General features: G+C 41.8%; 2 protein-coding genes and 1 non-coding gene across 3 annotated transcripts in view; 2 read left to right on the forward strand and 1 right to left on the reverse strand.

Moving 5' to 3' along the window:
• Positions 1-5,411: 5,411 nt before the first annotated feature.
• LOC111975989 (large ribosomal subunit protein eL36) lies at positions 5,412-8,602 on the forward strand. The gene is made up of 4 exons (XM_024004660.2): positions 5,412-5,519; positions 7,200-7,294; positions 7,855-7,989; positions 8,465-8,602. The coding sequence occupies exons 2-4, from the start codon at positions 7,202-7,204 to the stop codon at positions 8,552-8,554; spliced, it is 318 nt and encodes a 105-aa protein (XP_023860428.1). The 5' UTR covers positions 5,412-5,519; positions 7,200-7,201; the 3' UTR covers positions 8,555-8,602.
• On the forward strand, positions 7,607-7,735 carry LOC111976182 (small nucleolar RNA SNORA63). The gene has a single exon (XR_002878898.1). It is a non-coding gene; the product is annotated as a small nucleolar RNA SNORA63 (small nucleolar RNA).
• Positions 8,603-10,338: 1,736 nt separating the features above from the next.
• LOC111975733 (lon protease homolog, mitochondrial-like) overlaps positions 10,339-18,665 on the reverse strand; it is a 15,128-nt gene continuing 6,801 nt past the window's right edge. Inside the window, 8 exon segments of the mRNA XM_024004283.2 lie at positions 10,339-11,002; positions 12,275-12,439; positions 12,694-12,920; positions 15,193-15,358; positions 15,804-15,944; positions 18,248-18,332; positions 18,334-18,368; positions 18,499-18,514. Of these exon segments, the coding sequence (XP_023860051.1) occupies positions 10,859-11,002; positions 12,275-12,439; positions 12,694-12,920; positions 15,193-15,358; positions 15,804-15,944; positions 18,248-18,332; positions 18,334-18,368; positions 18,499-18,514 (979 nt within the window). The 3' untranslated portion in view covers positions 10,339-10,858.

Below are 18,665 nucleotides of genomic sequence, written 5' to 3' on the forward strand. Positions count from 1 at the left end.
GAGGTCAATGAGAGTGTTGAATTTGGTCAATAAAAAAATGAATGGCTTATTTGCTACATGAGGTTAACTTGATCTAATAGAAGTTTTGGAATGCTTAAGTTGTCACGAGTGTACTGATATACGTATCACACGTGACATACCGGCAACTTTGAGAAAAAACACTTTATAGCCTTACCTCCCTCACTAGCTTTAAGCACCAGCTGTCAGAGCAGCTCACAGATCACTGCACCTGTACATAGCTCATCTGTAAATAGCCCATCCAATCTACCTCATCCCCATACTGTAATTATTTATTTATCTTGCTCCTTTGCACCCCAGAATTTCAACTTGCACATTCATCCTCTGCACATCCTACCATTCCAGTGTTTAATTGCTATATTGTAATTACTTTGCCACCATGGCCTATTTATTGSTTTACCTCTCTTATCCTACCTCATTTGCCCATGCTGTATKTAGATTTTCCTACTGTATTATTGATTGTATGTTTGTTTATTCCATGTGTAACTCTGTGTTGTTGTATGTGTCGAAATGCTTTGCTTTATCTTGGCCAGGTCGCAGTTGCAAATGAGTTGAACTTGTTCTCAACTAGCCTACCRGGTTAAATAAAGGTGAAATAAAATAAATAAATAAAGGTGCTGACCTGTTGCTGACCTGTTACACCCTCTARAACCACTGTGAWTATTATTATCTGACCCTGCTGGTCATCTATGAACATTTGAACATCTTGGCCATGTTCTGTTATAATCTCCACCAGGCACAGCCAGAAGAGGACTGGCCACCCCTCATAGCCTGGTTCCTCTCTAGGTTTCTTCCTAGGTTCCGGCCATTCTATAGAGAGTTTTTCCTAGCCACCGTGCTTCTACACCTGCATTGCATGCTGTTTGGGGTTTTAGGCTGGGTTTCTGTACAGCACTTTGAGATATCAGCTGATGTAAGAAGGGCTTTATAAATACATTTGATTGAGTTTGTGACACACACACACACACACACACACACGCTGAGATGTCCTGAGTCAATAACAACCCCTTTGTTAAGGCAAGCCTAAATAAGTCACATAATAAGTTGCAAGGACTCACTCAGCGTGCAAGAACAATGTTTAACATGATTTGTTTTATGACTACCTCATCTCTGCACCCATACAATTATATGTAAGGTCCCTCAGTTGAGCAATGAATTTCAAACACAGATTCAAACACAAAGACCAGGGAGGTTTTCCAATGCCTTGCAAAGAAGAACTCCTATTGGTAAATGGACACCATTTTTTTTAAAAGCAGACACTGAACATCCCTTTGAGCATGGTGAAGTTATTAATTAAACTTTGGATGATGTATCAACATACCCAGTCACTGCAAAGATACAGCCTTCCTTCCTAAGCACATCGAGCCTGTGGACAGACAGCGCAGTAACACATTAAAAAAAGATTGAATTTGTAGATGCATCTATCTTTTTACTTTGTCCCCTTTTCTCCATGTTTTAGACATGAGGCGTGACATGTGGAACGTCAGACTCACCCCACGAGAAGCAGTGCATGATCAACGCCACCSTCAGCAAGGTGATCTGCTGGAAGTGATGTACTCTCTCTCATTCTGGGGGTGAGACATCATTTACACATCACCGATATATATAAATTCTCACTGTGCCCATGATAAAATACAATGTGAATTGTATTGTACTACTGAATGAAACTGTGAGGAGATGCACTCAGACCAGCCTTTGTGATTGAACTTACTTTAACTACATTACTTTAGTTGGCTGCTTTTTCAACTTCATTTGTCACATGCACCGAATACAAGTGTAGACCTTACTGTGAAATGCTTACTTAAAAGCCCTTAACCAACAGTGCAGTTCAAGAAGAGTTAAAAAAAGATTTACCAAATAAACAAAAAAATAAAATAATTAAAAGTAACACAATAACGAGGCTATYTACAGGGGGTAGTGTGCAGGTAATTTGTACATGTACATTTGAAGTCGGAAGTTTACATACACCTTAGCTGGTGTAACTGAGTCAGGTTTGTAGGCCTCCTTGCTCGCACACGCTTTTTCAGTTCTGTCCACACATTTTCTATAGGATTGAGGTCAGGGCTTTGTGATGGCCACTCCAATACCTTGACTTTGTTGTCCTTAAGCCATTTTGACACAACTTTGGAAGTATGCTTCGGGTCATTTTCCATTTGGAAGACCCATTTGCGACCAAGCTTTAACTTCCTGACTGATGTCTTGAGAAGTTGCTTCAATATATCCACATAATTTTCCATCCTCAATATGCCATCTATTTTGTGAAGTGCACCAGTCCCTCCTGTAGCAATGCACCCCCACAGCATGATGCTGCCACCCAATGCTTCACGGTTGGGATGGTGTTCTTCGGCTTGCAAGTCTCCCCCTTTTTCCTCCAAACATAACGATGGTCATTATGTTCAAACAGTTCTATTTTGGTTTCATCAGACCAGAGGACATTTCGCCAAAAAGTACAATCTTTGTCCCCATGTGCAGTTGCAAACTGTAGTCTGGCTTTTTTAATGGTGGTTTTGGAGTAGTGGCTTCTTCCTTGCTGAGCGGCCTTTCAGGTTATGTTGATATAGGACTCGTTTTACTGTGGATATAGATACTTTTGTACCTGTTTCCTCCAGCATCTTCACAAGGTCCTTTGCTGTTGTTCTGGGTTTGATTTGCACTTTTTGCACCAAAGTACGTTCATCTCTAGGAGACAGAACGCGTCTCCTTCCTGAGTGGTATGATGGCTGCGTGGTATCATGGTGTTTATACTTGCGTACTATTGTTTGTACAGATCAACGTGGTACCTTCAGGCATTTGGAAATTGCTCCCAAGGATGAACCAGACTTGTGGAGGTCTATAATTTTTTTTTCTGAGGTCTTGGCTGATTTCTTTTGATTTTCCCATGATGTCAAGCAGAGGCCCTGAGTTTGAAGGTAGGGCTTCAAATACATCCACAGGTACACCTCCAATTGACTCAAATTATGTCAATTAGCCTACCAGAAGCTTCTAAAGCCATGACATAATTTTCTGGAATATTCCAAGCTGTCAACTTAGTGTATGTAAAGCACAGTCAACTTAGTGTATGTAAACTTTTGACCCACTGGAATTGTGGTACAGTGAATAAGTGAAATAATCTGTCTGTAAACAATTGTTGGGAAAATGACTTGTGTCATGCACAAAGTAGATGTCCTAACCGACTTGCTAAAACTATAGTTTGTTCACAAGTGTGTGGAGTGGTTTAAAAACAAGTTTTAATGACTCCAACCTAAGTGTATGTAAACTTCTGATTTCAACTGTAGGTAGGGGTAAAGTGAATATGCATAGATAATAAACAGCAAGTAGCAGCAGTGTACAAAAAAATTGAGGGGGGGGTCAATGTAATAGTCCGGTGGCCATTTGATTAATTGTTCAGCAGTCTTATGGTTTGGGGGTAGAAGCTGTTAAGGAGTCTTTTGGTAATAGACTTGGCACTCCGGTACAACTTGCCGTGCGGTAGCAGAGAAAACAGTCTGTGACTTGGGTGACTGGAGTCTCTGACAATTTCATGGGCTTTCCTCTGACACCGCTTATTATATAGGTCCTGGATTGCAGGAAGCTTGGCCCCAGTGATGTACTGGGCCGTACGCACTACCCTCTGTAGCACCTTACGGTCAGATGCCGAGTTGTTGCCATACCAGGTGGTGATGCAACCGGTCAGGATGCTCTCAATGGTGCAGCTGTAGAACTTTCTGAGGATCTGGGGACCCATGCCAAATCTTTTCAGTCTCCCGAGGAGGAGTCTCCTCATGCCTCATTGTTTGTTGTTGTTTCCCAATCAACAGTCTGGATCTTTCTTCTGCCATGGTGGATGAGCTACCTGTCCTGGTAAATACAGGGCCATTTCTCTTTCCCACTGGGTTTCCGGTCCGAAAGGCAAAGTTACTTTTAATAGCTAGCTAAGTTGATTACTAAAATGGTAACATCTATATTAAAATACCATAACCCCACAGACTTAACTATAGTGACGGTAAAATAGACTAGGTTTTGGTCTATCTGCACATTTCTGCTGGGATGGAAGAATTATCTGGAATGTTCAACTAGATGATCAGGACAGTCTAGGGTACTATTTGCCTGAAAAGGTGAAGTATTGCGATGAGCTATAGGACTGTACTTCTGATTCTAATTCTCAAGAGGACAGTTAAAACCCTCAGTCGTGAGGTCACTGAGGAGGACCAACAGTGATAGGGGGATCGTCTGAAAGGGATGGAACATAAGGATTTTGGGCACTGGCCAGCAGACCACGATTTATACTAGCCCAGGTAACATTCAGGTCCTAAATCTGTGGCATGTGATGTTTGGCAAAATGTCATTGCTGTGTCAGGCTAACTCCAGTGATGCCTCTTTTACAGAGGTCGTGAAACGATAAAATGCACGTGTGCTTATCTGAGTAGTGGTTACCATTCTTGCTTCTGATCGCCAGAGAGACCTAAGGTTTGCTAGTTAGCAACAAAGGCCAGGGTATTTCACAATAAATACACAATATCAATTATACAAAGGCTATAATATCTACTTGCTAAGTTATTTGTTACTTGTCTATGAAAGTTTGCATGGAGCAATGTGGACATTCTCCCCCCCACCCTGCTCTTGAGTGATGACGTCAAAACTTGCAACAGGATGTATAGTTCTGTATGATAGCAACAGGCTAATTAGCATTTCATTTTGAGGTTAATTACAGGTGAATATATTGATAAAAGTGACTTTGTCCCGAGAGAGATTTGTGCAGTTATCAAAACGTCAAGCCAGGGTAAGCCTAAACCAAACACAGACCTTATATGAAGTAGCTCTAAATTCCCCTATGGAAAAATAAATGGCGGAAAAACGATTGGAATCATGTTCGGGTTTTACCGCTAGGTTTTATGGGTATTACAACTCATACTGTGGTACTCAATACCGTAAACTTATGTTAGAAACCAGATAAAATAGGCACAGGAATAAATCTAAAATAAAAATTCAAATATGAAAAATATGTATTTTTCCAATTCAGTTTCATACTCGTGACCCCCCCAGAACTTTATCCACTGTGCTTCAAATCATAACGTCAGGGATCTTCAGGTTGAAAAGTCGGAGCTCTAGAGAGAGGCCCGAGTTCCCGAGTTGGAATTATGAGTTGGATGACCGTTCAAATCGTCCCCCCTGAACGCACTGAAGTCTGAGATGTTTTTCTTTTAATATTAAGCTAATATGACGATACATAGGCCTGTAGCCTAAACATTACAACAATATTATTACCGGAATAAAATGGAAATGAATTATATTAGAATCGCTCTTCCTCTCTGATTGTACAAATGTCTGCTAAGGTCTATTCTAAACGATTCACTTCTGCAATATATTTATCTTGAAAAAAAAGACTGCTTAATCTAAAAATGGTCCGCACCCACAGGTGGCGCTACATATATTTCACTTGTGTTTAACTTATGAAAAACCCTCATTACCCAACATCCACCACTAAGCTTTCCTTCCGGTTTGTGCGCCATTAAAGAAAGCAGGTAAGAATTTGATGAAGAATTTATATKATCTAAAATCCTTATAAAATCTTTGACATCCTTCCTTTTATACTAATTTGAATAAAACCAACATAAGGTATACTTATTGCTTAAAGGATGCTTGCAATATTGCCGTGATAAATATACGATTTTCACGGTAAACATCAACCTAAAGTTGCTGCGCTTACATGGCCTCTCTACACACATGAGAATCACATCGGCTTGTTATCGCTGGAGCTTAACGAGACGCTTTTTTACAATGACTATAGATAATATGCATGTCCTTGACCATTTTTTTCTGCTTTAATGAAAACCCATGTACTTTTATCGTCAGTAAGAGTAATTAGCTATTTGCCTACGTTTGCTAGCTAACATTGCTCACGGTATTAGGCTAGCCAGCATTCTGTCAACCATTTTTGGCTACCTTGCTGAATCAGTAGTCCTAACGTTAACACCTGGAGTAGTTTATTACATGACTGGAGTGTGGCTAGTTAAATATACATTGCAGATGACGATACAATGATAGCGTTGTAGGAAATAACCAGTAACGTTAGCTAGATGCCTATCTTGCCAAGGCCCAACGGTAACAGTTAACGTTCAAATAAAATTAAATGTTATTGGTCGCATACACACGTAACAATTATTGCGGTGTAGCGAAATTCTTGTGTTCCTAGCTCCAACTGTGCAGTAATATCACCTTTTATTTGTTGCATGCGCCGAATACAACAGATGTAGACTTTAGTGGGGCGGCAGGTAGCCTAGTYGTTAGAGCGTTGGACCAGTAACCGAAAGGTTACYAGATTGAATCCCCGAACTGACGAGGTAAAAAWKTGTCGTTCTGCCCCTGAACAAGGCTGTTATTGAAAATAATTTGTTCTTWACTGACTTATCTAGTTAAATAAAGGRAAAATAAAACACGTACMTTTTTTTGGTATTTGGTTACCTAAATATCTAAACGTACACATTTTAAAAGTAAAATAYTGGAATTAAGAAATATTAGGATGAGCTGGGCCTGTTTCACAAGCTGAAATAAAAGATTCCCGAAACTTTCCATATGRGCAAAAAGCTTATTTATCTCAAATTAGTGAGCACTTCTCATCCACCTGACAGGTGTGGCATATCAAGAAGCTGATTAACAGCATGATCATTACACAGATGCCCCTTGTGCTGGGGACAATAAAAGGCCACTCTAAAATGTGCAGTTTTGTTGAGCTACTTTTTTTTTTTTTTGACCAACATCTGTATTCCCAGTCATGTAAAATCCATAAATTAGGGCCTAATGAATTTATCRCAATTGACTGATTTCCTCATAGGCCCTAACTCAGCAAAATCATTGAAATWGTTGGGGACAGAACGACAGATTTTTACCTTGTCAGCTCAGGGATTTCATCTARCAACCTTTTGGTTACTGGCACAATGCTCTAACCACTAGGCTACCTGCCACCTCTAAGGTGCAGGAATGATTAAACAGTTGGTAGCTGGCTACGGGCAGGGTACCGGCTAGCGATGGCTATTTTAACAGCCCGATGGCCTTGAGATAGAAGCTGTTTTTCATTCTCTGTCCCAGGTTTGATGCACCCGCACTGACACTAATGTAAGTTAGTTGGTCAGCAATTAGCTAGCCAGTAATTCTCATGCTTTGAATTACATGTAACWWAACTCATATTTTTTCTCTCTCTARAGACATGGCTATCAGGTATCCTATGGCCGTGGGGCTTAGRAAAGGCCACCCCGTAACCAAGAATGTGACCGCACCCAAACACGCCCGTAGACGAGGGGTGAGTTAATCTGAATGGATAGAAACATGACAACCATCACAGATAGTGGGGTGTTGGTAGAGCCTATGTCCTCAGGAAAAGGGTCTAGACTCTGGTCCCTTTGCCAAAGGAGGTTGTTTTTGCTTGTCCTAGAATTGCTGGTCTGGCTCTGATTTATAGTTTGGGTTCTATTCCCATAGCTGCCACAACTGTAGTGATTGAAAGTGGTCAGGCTTTGCCCCTCACCCCCTTCCTCCCCGCTATTATCAGATAATGGGTCAACAATTTAACTTGAGTATAGGCAGCACTTACTGGTCCAATAAACTGTTACYAAAGCAGGATAAGTTACAGTGCAGCTTGTTCCGTGCTGTTCTGTCGTTCCCCCTGCACACATCAACTAGTTTCCTACTATCCCTGTCTGTCTGCATCCCACGGCTGACAGGGACGCTTGGTCTCAGACACTTAAAAAAAAAAAGTTATCTGAATAAAAGGCTTATCTCATGGTAAACAATCTACATTTCCAGTGACTTTAGAACTGGTTGTTTGACCAACTGTTGCTGAATTTTTTTTTTGTATTTCAGCGTCTGACCAAGCACAGCAAGTTTGTGCGTGACATGATCCGTGAGGTGTGCGGCTTCGCCCCTTACGAGAGGCGCGCCATGGAGTTGCTGAAGGTGTCCAAGGATAAGCGCGCCCTCAAGTTCATCAAGAAGAGGGTATGTAACTCCCCTGCTACCAACCTGGCTGTGGGTGTATTGGTTGTAGCATGAAGGCATTTGCTCATGTCAGATGGTTTGTTTCTGAAGCTGCTTTCTTGTGTATCAAAAACTGTGTGAACAAAATAAGGGCTTTTTTTTCTTCTTCTCCAAACCTGAACAGATTTTGTAGTACCCACAATGTTGAAAGTTACCATCTGTTGGGGTTTGTGGAAATGTCCTGCAGCATATATTGAAAGATTCATCAACTATTGGATCAGTCCTGTAGTTTTGTCCAATCAGTTAATTCTCAAGACAAGTTTCACATTATGCAACTGCTATCCCTATACATGTTGATTACTGAACTTGTCCCTGACTTATCTGTCCCAGAGACATGCTTTAGTSTTGATGTCATCCTGAGTATGGTAGTTCACCTGCATCATTGTTAGGTTTTCCCTCTTTACAATGTAATGTACCCTTTGGGTTTTCTCCCCAGATTGGAACTCACATCCGCGCCAAGAGAAAGAGGGAGGAGCTCAGCAACGTCCTGGCTGCCATGAGGAAGGCTGCTGCCAAGAAGGATTAAAGCTGTTCTTGCAAATAAAATATTTGTATTTCCAAAAAAAAATGTCAACTCCTTCATCGTTTCTCATTTTAGAATGAAGTGGTACTGTACTTAGTGTGATTTAATCTACAGAGGAGACCCATTTATACTTGATCAGAAATATGCATTGTAGGCTGCACGTATTTGACTAGAATAGATCCTGTAGGCGGCACGTATTTGACTAGAATAGATCCTGTAGGATGCACTTACACTGCTCCAAAAAATAAAGGGAACACTTAAACAACACAATGTAACTCCAAGTCAATCACACTTCTGTGAAATCAAACTGTCCACTTAGGAAGCAACACTGATTGACAATAAATTTCACATGCTGTTGTGCAAATGGAATAGACAACAGGTGGAAATTACAGGCAATTAGCAAGACACCCCCAATAAAGGAGTGGTTCTGCAGGTGGTGACCAGACCACTTCTCAGTTCCTATGCTTCCTGGCTGATGTTTTGGTCACTTTTGAATGCTGGCGGTGCTTTCACTCTAGTGGTAGCATGAGACGGAGTCTACAACCCACACAAGTGGCTCAGGTAGTGCAGCTCATCCAGGATGGCACATCAATGTGGGCTGTGACAAGGTTTGCTGTGTCTGTCAGCGTAGTGTCCAGAGCATGGAGGTGCTACCAGGAGACTGGCCAGTACATCAGGAGACGTGGAGGAGACTAGGAGGGCAACAACCCAGCAGCAGGACCGCTACCTCCACCTTTGTGCAAGGAGGAGCACTGCCAGAGCCCTGCAAAATGATCTCCAGCAGGCCACAAATGTGCATGTGTCTGCTCAAACGGTCAGAAATTGACTCCATGAGGGCCCGACATCCACAGGTGGGGGTTGTGCTTACAGCCCAACACCGTGCTCGCCAGAGGTAGCCTGACTGCCATTAGGTACCGAGATGAGATCCTCAGACCCCTTGTGAGACCATATGCTGGTGCGGTTGGCCCTGGGTTCCTCCTAATGCAAGACAATGCTAGACCTCATGTGGCTGGAGTGTGTCAGCAGTTCCTGCAAGAGGAAGGCGTTGATGCTATGGACTGGCCCGCCCGTTCCCCAGACCTGAATCCAATTGAGCACATCTGGGACATCATGTCTCGCTCCATCCACCAACGCCACGTTGCACCACAGACTGTCCAGGAGTTGGCYGATGCTTTAGTCCAGGTCTGGGAGGAGATCCCTCAGGAGACCATCCGCCACCTCATCAGGAGCATGCCCAGGCGTTGTAGGGAGGTCATACAGGCACGTGGAGGCCACACACACTACTGAGCCTCATTTTGACTAGTTTTAAGGACATTACATCAAAGTTGGATCAGCCTYTAGTGTGGTTTTCCACTTTAATTTTGAGTGTGACTCCAAATCCAGACCTCCATGGGTTGATAAATTTGATTTCCATTGATAATTTGTGTGATTTTGTTGTTAGCACATTCAACTATGTAAAGAAAAAAGTATTTAATAAGAATATTTCATTCATTCAGATCTAGGATGTGTTATTTTAGTGTTCCCTTTATTTTTTTMAGCAGTATTTGACTAGAATAGATCCTGCAGACCTTGAGTACAGCTCTACACCCGTGTAAATATTCTGCAGAATGACTACTCTGGCTGGTTAGTGTACTTTACAGTATGCCGTGAGTAGTCATCTGCATTTTTAGACATGCCAATGATGGGCTAGCCACTAGTCTTACCAGTAGCCTGTTTTTGCTGTAGAAAATTGCAAAGGTGTCATGAAACCATTGATCAAGTGAGAATAAACTTCAGCGTAAAAGGTAAAAGTTATAATATGCAAGTTTTATCAGCAGTTAAATGCAACATTTGGTCAATAAAAAGGGTCTAGGCTGCGTAGCAGTGACATGACCCATTGTGTGATTGTAGTTTTGGGGAGTTTACCATGGTGGGGGAGGTTAAGGGGTGAACATCGGTAATTAGAAATGCAACTTAGATCTCAAATGTCCCACTTATACATTAGACATTTTCTACATCYTACATTTCACTCAGGACACAGCTGTCTCACACAGTCAGATGTGGGGCTTTTAACAGGTGAGATTGTACAACCAAATAAAAATCTGCTTTCATAGTTCAGGATGCCTGATCTAACCAGTTGTATCCATCTGGGTTGGGGTGAAATCCATTTTAATTCCAGTCAATTCTTAAAGTAAAACKAATTACAATTCAACATTTTCCYCATTGAAGAGAATTGGAATTTCATTGTTCTTCCTGAATTGGCCCCAACACTGGTAGCAGCTCAGGTGCCATTTTCAGTTTCATAGAGTCATAATTCAGTGTTCATTGTTATGGAAAGACAATGGGGTACATCTTGCTGTAATGATCCACAAAGTGAACCTCCAGGCCCTCTGTGATGAACTCTGGCAGGTCAGAGAAGTCCTTCTTGTTCTCTGCTGGTAAGATCATGCAGGTCACTCCTGCACGCTTTGCCTGGAGAGAAGGGAGGAATGTTCAAGATTCATTATGTCACTGCTACTACCGACTATACACAAATATAAAACGCAAATTTAAAAGTATTGGTCCCATGTTTCACAAGCTGAAATAAATATCCCAGAAATGATGCTTCTCACATTTGTTTACATCCCTGTCAGTGAGCATTTTCCTTTGCCAGATAATCCATCCACCTGACAGGTGTGGCATATCAAGAAGCTGATTAACAGCATGATCATTACACAGGTGCACTTGTGCTGAGGCAATAAAAAGGACACTCTAAAATGTGCAGTTTTACTCACACAACGCCACAGATGTTTTGAAGGTGCATTTGGCATGCGACTGCAAGAAGGTCCAACAAAGCTGTTGCCAGAGAATTGATGTTCATTCCTCTACCAGAGAATTGAATGTTCATTCCTCTAACCATAGCAGATTGAATGTTCATTCCTCTACCATAGAGAATTGATGTTCATTCCTCTACCATAGAGAATTGAATGCTCATTCCTCTACCATAGAGAATTTGGCAGTACATCCAACCGGCCTCACAACCACGTGAAGCAATGCCAGCCCAGGACCTAGACATCTGGCTTCTTGACCTGTGGGATCTTAGACCAGCCAACTGGACAGCTGATGAAACTGAGGAGTATTTCTGTATGTAATTAAGCCCTTTTGTGAGTAAAAACTTATTCTGATTGGCTGGAGCTGGCTCCCCAGTGGGTGGGCCTATACCCAGCCATGTGAAATCCATAAATTAGGGCCCAATTAATTCATTTAAACTCAGTAAAATTGTTAAATTGTTGCTTTTATATTTTTGTTCAGTATAATAAAAGTTCAGATACGTTTCAGAACATGAGCTCTCKCATACACAACCATACGCCAGACTAACATTGTACCCTGATGATTTATTATAAAATGGGCTTTCAGAAAAAAAAAAAAAATTTGAACCATAAATTAAACATGAATGTCATATGCAAAAACATATAGTTTGCATATTCGGCTTACCAGTAGCCTGTGTGCTTTCTGCAGGAATTAGCAATAAAACGACAAAGGTGTCTTCTGTATGTTATGAAACCATTGTTGAAGTGTCTCACCTCATACGTTACATTTTTATAGTAATACAATATGTAAAGTAACAGCCTACTTGAACTACATTTCGTTCTCTTTCTCATAAAAAATAAAAAATAAAAATAAAAAAAGGTATCAGGTTGACCCAGTTCTCCCACTAAGCTCCCAGGTAACTAAAACAGTGTTATGAAGAGTGACGTGACTCACAGCAATGGTCTTCTCCTTGATGCCTCCCACAGGCAGGATCTTTCCGGTCAAGGACACCTCTCCAGTCATGGCCACGTTCTCTCGCACTGGCGTGTTGGTGGCCAGGGACAGCAGGGCCGTGACGATGGTGCAGCCGGCACTGGGGCCGTCCTTGGGAGTAGCACCCTGTTAAATACCACAGCAGCCGTACAGGGAGAGAGAGGAGGAGACACGGTTTGTTTGGTACATTGAAGGTCCCTTTCCATAGAACACTGTAATAGGGTGAGTGGTTAAAGATGTCAGATAACATGGTTGGTTGAAATCTGTACATCGATGGGAAAAAAAACAAACTGCCAGTTTGTACGGAAGGGGAATACAAGACAAACATGATTTTTTAAATGCTACAGTCTGTAAGGACAGTGTCATATCATCAASCCTACCTCAGGGACGTGCAAATGGAGGTGGGCACCAGAGAAAAAGTCGTTGTCCGGCTGCTGCTTCATGAGGAAGGTCCTGGCGAAGGTACTGGCGATCTTAGAGCTCTCCTTCATCACATCTCCCAGCTGCCCTGTGACCTCCAGGGACCCGTCCCTGGGGCCGTCCTTATCCTTACCCCCAGTGTCCCGCGGCCGTCTCAGGGCCGTCTCGATGAACAGCGTGGTGCCACCTGGAGGAGAGGAGAGATGGAGGGGACTTTAAAAAAAACCTTTAGGAGGCGATGTCCGCTAAATCTAATTTAGCATAATAAAAACAATTCCCTATCAAAAGCCATCTGTTTAAGCTAGAGATATCTGAACGGTTTGGCCTACAAAACTAATAATGGAAAGATGAGACTCACACCAACATGTTTTGATCTACGACCCCCCCCACCCCACACAAGAGAGTCACGGGACTCGTCTTAAGTCGTTACAGCCGATCTGCCAACTTCTGTCTTAGGCTACACACTAATATGAGCCCTCTGTCGAAAAGGTGAGACTCTCACGATGTTTTGCTCTAGTACGCCAACAAGCCTCGTCTGAAGGAAGCCCGGTACCAGTTCAACAACATGGATGGAAGTATATATGGAAGTAATTTAGAGGATACTTCAAAACAAAACTTTGTTTCGATTTATTTTTTGACTTTTCCCCCCATGTATGAATGTGTTATTCAATGCATTTCTATGGGCTAATAGCAGTGAGGCCAAATTCAATGTTTCATCAAATAATGTTTTTTTTTTTTTTTTTAGATATACAGTACCAGTCAAAAGTTTGGACACACCTACTCTTCCAAGTTTTTTGTTTGTTATTTTTACTATTTTCTACATTGTCAAATAATAGTGAAGACATCAAAATGAAAMAACACATATGGAATCATGTAGTAACCAAAAAAAAGTGATAAATCTTCAAAGTAGCCACCCTTTGCCTTGATGACAGCTTTGCACACTCTTGGCATTCTCTCAACCAGCTTCATGAGGTAGTCACCTGGAATGCATTTAAATTAACAGAGGTGCCTTGTTAAAAGTTAATTTGTGGAATTTCTCTCCATGTTAATACGTTTGAGCCAAATCAGTTGTGTTGTGACAAGGTAGGGTTGGTATACAGAAGATAGCTCTATTTGGTTAAAGTCCTATTTGGTTAAAGWCCAAGTCCATATTATGGAAAGAACAGCTCAAATAGGTAAAAGAAAAACAACAGCCAATCATTACTTTAAGACATGAAGGTCAGTCAATACGTAACATTTCAAGAACTTTTAAAGTTTCTTCACGTGCAGCTGCAAAAACCATCAAGCGCTATGATGAAACTGGCTCTCATGAGGACCGCCACAGGAAAGGAAGACCCAGAGTTACGTCTGCTGCAGAGGATAAGTTCCTTAGTTACCAGCGTAAGAAATTGCAACCCAAATAAAAGCTTCAGAGTTCAAGTAACAGACACATCTCAACATCAACTGTTCAGAGGAGACTGCGTGAATCAGGCCTTCATGGTCGAATAGCTGCAAAGAAACCATTACTAAAGGACACCAATAAGAAGAAGAGACTTGCTTGGGCCAAGAAACACGAGCAATGGACATTAGACCGGTGGAAAATGTTGTTTGGTCTGATGATTCCAAATTTGAGATTTTTGGTTCCAACCGCTGTGTTTGTGAGACGCAGAGTAGGTGAACGGATGATCTCCGTAAGTGTGGTTTCCACCGTGAAGCTTGGAGGAGGTGTGATGGTGCTTTGCTGGTGACACTGTTGGTGATTTATTTAGAATTCAAAGCATACTTAACCAGCATGGCTACCACAGCATTCTGCAGCGATACACCATCCCATCTGGTTTGCGCTTAGTGGGTCTATTATTTGTTTTTCTACAGGACAATGACCCAACACACCTCCAGGCTGTGTAAGGGCTATTTGACCAAGAAGAAGAGTGATGGAGTGCTGCATCAGATGACCTGGCCTCCACAATCACCCGACCTCAACCCAATTGAGATGGTTTGGGATGAGTTGGACCGCAGAGTGAAGGAAAAGCAGCCGACAAGTGCTCAGCATACGTTGAAACTCCTTCAAGACTGTTGGAAAAGCATTCCAGGTGAAGCTGGTTGAGAGAATGCCAAGTGTGCAAAGCTGTCATCAAGGCAAAGGGTTGCTACTTTGAAGAATCTAAAATATATTTTGATTTGTTTAACACTTTTTTTGGTTACTACAGGATTCCATGTTTTATCTCATAGTTTTGATGTCTTCACTATTATTCTACAATGTAGAAAATAGTAAAAATAAAGCAAAACCCTTGAATGAGTAGGTGTGTCTAAAKTTTTGACTAGTACTGTATATCTTACATTTTTTATCTAAATCAAATAGCTAAATGATCCCCAGGCTTACACTCCAGAGGGTTAAGATCAGAGCGGTGTTTGTGTTGTTGTCTATACATAATGCTGGTTGTAAAACACACCTCTCTTCTACGTCTCTAGGTCATTCTTACCCATGGCTGTCCATGCCAGGCCCATGACAACACCAGGCGGTGTGACATCATACATTCTATCCACAGTGAAGATGGGCTTGCCGACGTAATCCTGCAGGTTGTCAGGGGTAACCTGGACCGCAGTCTCCTCCCCACTCACTATACGGAACGCCACTTTCCGGAACACCTGGACACATAATCAGAAACATCGGCGAACATCCTAAAGTCTAATTATTTCCTTTCCTAGYAGAGAATCCTAATTTCCACTTAAATCGAATGAGTGAAAATGAGACTTCAAAGTCAAGATTAACCCCATAGTACATACAGTGCATTCTGAAAGTATTCAGACCCCTTCCCTTTTCCACATTTTGTTACGTTACAGCCTTATTCTTAAATATTGTTTTTTCCTCATCTACACACAATACCCCATAATGACAAAGTGAAAACAGGTTTTTAGAATTGTATGCAAATTTATATATATATACATATATATATATATTTTTTTTTTTTTATGAAATACCTTATTTACATAAGTATTCAAACCCTTTACTCATTACTTTGTTGAAGCACCTTTGGCAGCGATATAGACTTGCCACTAATACATGCAGTCAGAAGGTGAAGTTTGGCCTAACCTTCTCCACTTGTTTCTGTAGGTTCCTGACTCCACTCTCTCTGCAGTACTGTCTGATAAGAAGGTTCAGAGCCTCTGGGGAGATGTTGGTCGTATCCTCAGTCAGTCCACATTGAGTACGCAACTGAGGTACCAGGTACTTCTGTTAGTTAGAGAGAGAGACAGAGTTACGGTCAGATGGAGATACCTCAAATAGCTTGGTCATCCATCCATGTCCAATGATTTTCATATTCACACAAAAAATATGCTAATTTTACCAACAGAAATCCACTAAACTGGCTTGTTGTGATTAAAAAGTGTAACTTTTCATTTAAACGTTATCCTCCCATTTTCAGCCCTGTTGATGGTTTTGCCACAAGTCTTGCGATAAATAGTAAATTTTCCCATACTGGTTTTATTGGTTAAATTGGCAGCCAAGCACCAATCATCATGATTAGAGTCAAGCTCATCATCAACACCCTGTGACGTTCATCATAACTTGAATCATCTGAAGCTAATAAACTGTTAATGATTTTCCGGGACCGAGGGGGAGGAGCCCGGGACCTAGGGGGAGGAGCCCCGGGACCTAGGGGGAGGAGCCCAGGTCCAAGCATCATCGCATGGCTGCAGTTTACTTCTATCAAATATTGAGCAAAAAACTGAACACACCACCGTCTTCTAACCACACCGTCACATAAGAGGTCAGATTTGACTGTGCTTAATACATAATCCATGATACTCGCTGTCATTTAGGCAAGCCGGCCCAATGACACACCCAACGACCGTATGAGTGAGCAGCTCGGTTACTTTGAATTAATCTATCCACAGTGAAGATGGCTTGCGGACGTAATACTGAACATAGGTGTATGGGGTTTAATCGATCCCACGGCACAGCAGGTCCTCCATCGCCCAGTGCGTCACATAACAGAGTATGCGGAACTGCATCAATTTCCGGAAACACCTGGACACATAATCAGAAACATCAGGCGAACATCCTAAAGTCCTAATTATTTCCTTTCCTAGGAGAGAACCTAAATCTTTTTGCTCTATCGTTCAAAAACTAGAATGATTGAAAATGAGAGACCCTTCAAAGAGGCGTAATAATGAATCACCCATAGTACCTACAACGTAACTTAATGTCACGTGGAAAGAGTCACCTCACTGTATCCCTCCCCTTAACATACCCCAATTGTCTATGCGTCTTTACTCTTGTTTAACGACGGCATGGCACATTGTATTCTAATTATATATTCATCCGTTTTTCCTTAGGCTGGACACACAATACCCTTCATAAAATCGAACAAAGTGGAAACTAGACAGGTTAGTTTTCAGAGAATTGCTCATGCCAAATTTATATATATATATTACATATATATAATATATCTTTTTTTTATAACATACTTCAATTTACTCGGAGAGATGAGTATTTTATACCCAAACCCAGTTTCTTAACTCGATTACTTTGTTTGTAATGCGAAGACACTGTATGCGAGCTCGATATAGATCTGTGCCACTAATACATGCAGTCAGAAAGGTGAAGTTGGGCCTAACCTTCGTCCACTTGTTTACTGTAGGTTCCTGACTCCACTTCTCTCTGCAGTATCGTCTTGATAAGAAGGTTCAGAGGCCTCTGGGGGAGATGTTGGTGTATCCTCAGTCAGCCACATTGAGTAGCACTGAACTGTAGGTAACCAAGGTACTTCTGTTAGATTAGACGAGAGAGACAGAGTTACGGTCAGATGGAGATACTCAAATAGCTTGGTCGATACCATCCATGGTCCAAGGATTTTCAATATTCACCGAACAAAAAATATGCTAATTTTACAACAACAGAAAGTCCCACTAAACTGGCTTGTTTGATTAAAAAGTGTAACTTTCATGTTAAAACGTTTAGTCCTCCATTTTTCAGCCCTGTTTATGGTATTGCCACAAGTCTTTGCGATAAATAGTAATTTTGCCACATACTGTTTTATTGGTTAAATTTGGCAGCCAAAGATACCAATCCATCATGATAGAGTCAAGCTCATCCATCAAAACACCCTGTGACGTTCATCATAAACTTGACAATCACTGAAGCTAATAAATCTGTTAATTGAGTTTTCACGCGACCGAGGGAGAGCCGGGACCTAGGGGGGAAGGAGCCCCGGGACCTAGGGGGAGGAGCCCAGGTCCAAGCATCATCGCATGGCTGCAGTTTACTTCTATCAAATATGAGCAAAAAATTACAATTACAATGCCGTTGTCTGCATGATCTATTTCGAAACGTTTTTAGGAAAAGTTACCAACAAATTGTTTCCATCAGGCCTTTTATCTCTCACAGGTACTTTACCTCGCATAAAAAGTTTGGAATAGAACAGTTTTAATGAACCACTGTTGCCGTAAGATGGAGTGGGTGTTTTGTTAAATCATGTTGTTGACCGTCTGTCATCGCGCGAGCAGCTGTCTGATTGAATCTTGTGTGATAACACATTACCTCAGCGATGCTAGTTTCTCCTGGGCCACATATCCAGACACGTTGATCATCTCCATACGGTCTCTGAGGGCTCTGGGATGTGTCAGTCACATTGGCAGTGCAGATAAACAGAACCTGGAGAGAAACACAGGCACACATAAGAGACAAGAAAATGACTATTCATTATTTGTGCTGGGCTGTAAGGAGTCTGTACACCTCGAATCCCTCCAGGGACAGGTCCATCCTAACAGGTCCGTCCACCTACCTTTGACAGGTCCATCCTAACAGGTCCGTCCACCTACCCTGGAGGTCACATCCTCAACAGGTGTGTCCACCTACCTTGGCCAGGTCCATCCTAACAGGTGTGTCCACCTACCTTGACCAGTCCATCCTAACAGGTGTGTCCACCTACCTTGGCAGGTCAACCGGCAC

Source organism: Salvelinus sp. IW2-2015, linkage group LG16 (genome assembly GCF_002910315.2).
Source record: "Salvelinus sp. IW2-2015 linkage group LG16, ASM291031v2, whole genome shotgun sequence".
Classification (NCBI taxonomy): Eukaryota; Metazoa; Chordata; class Actinopteri; order Salmoniformes; family Salmonidae; genus Salvelinus; species Salvelinus sp. IW2-2015.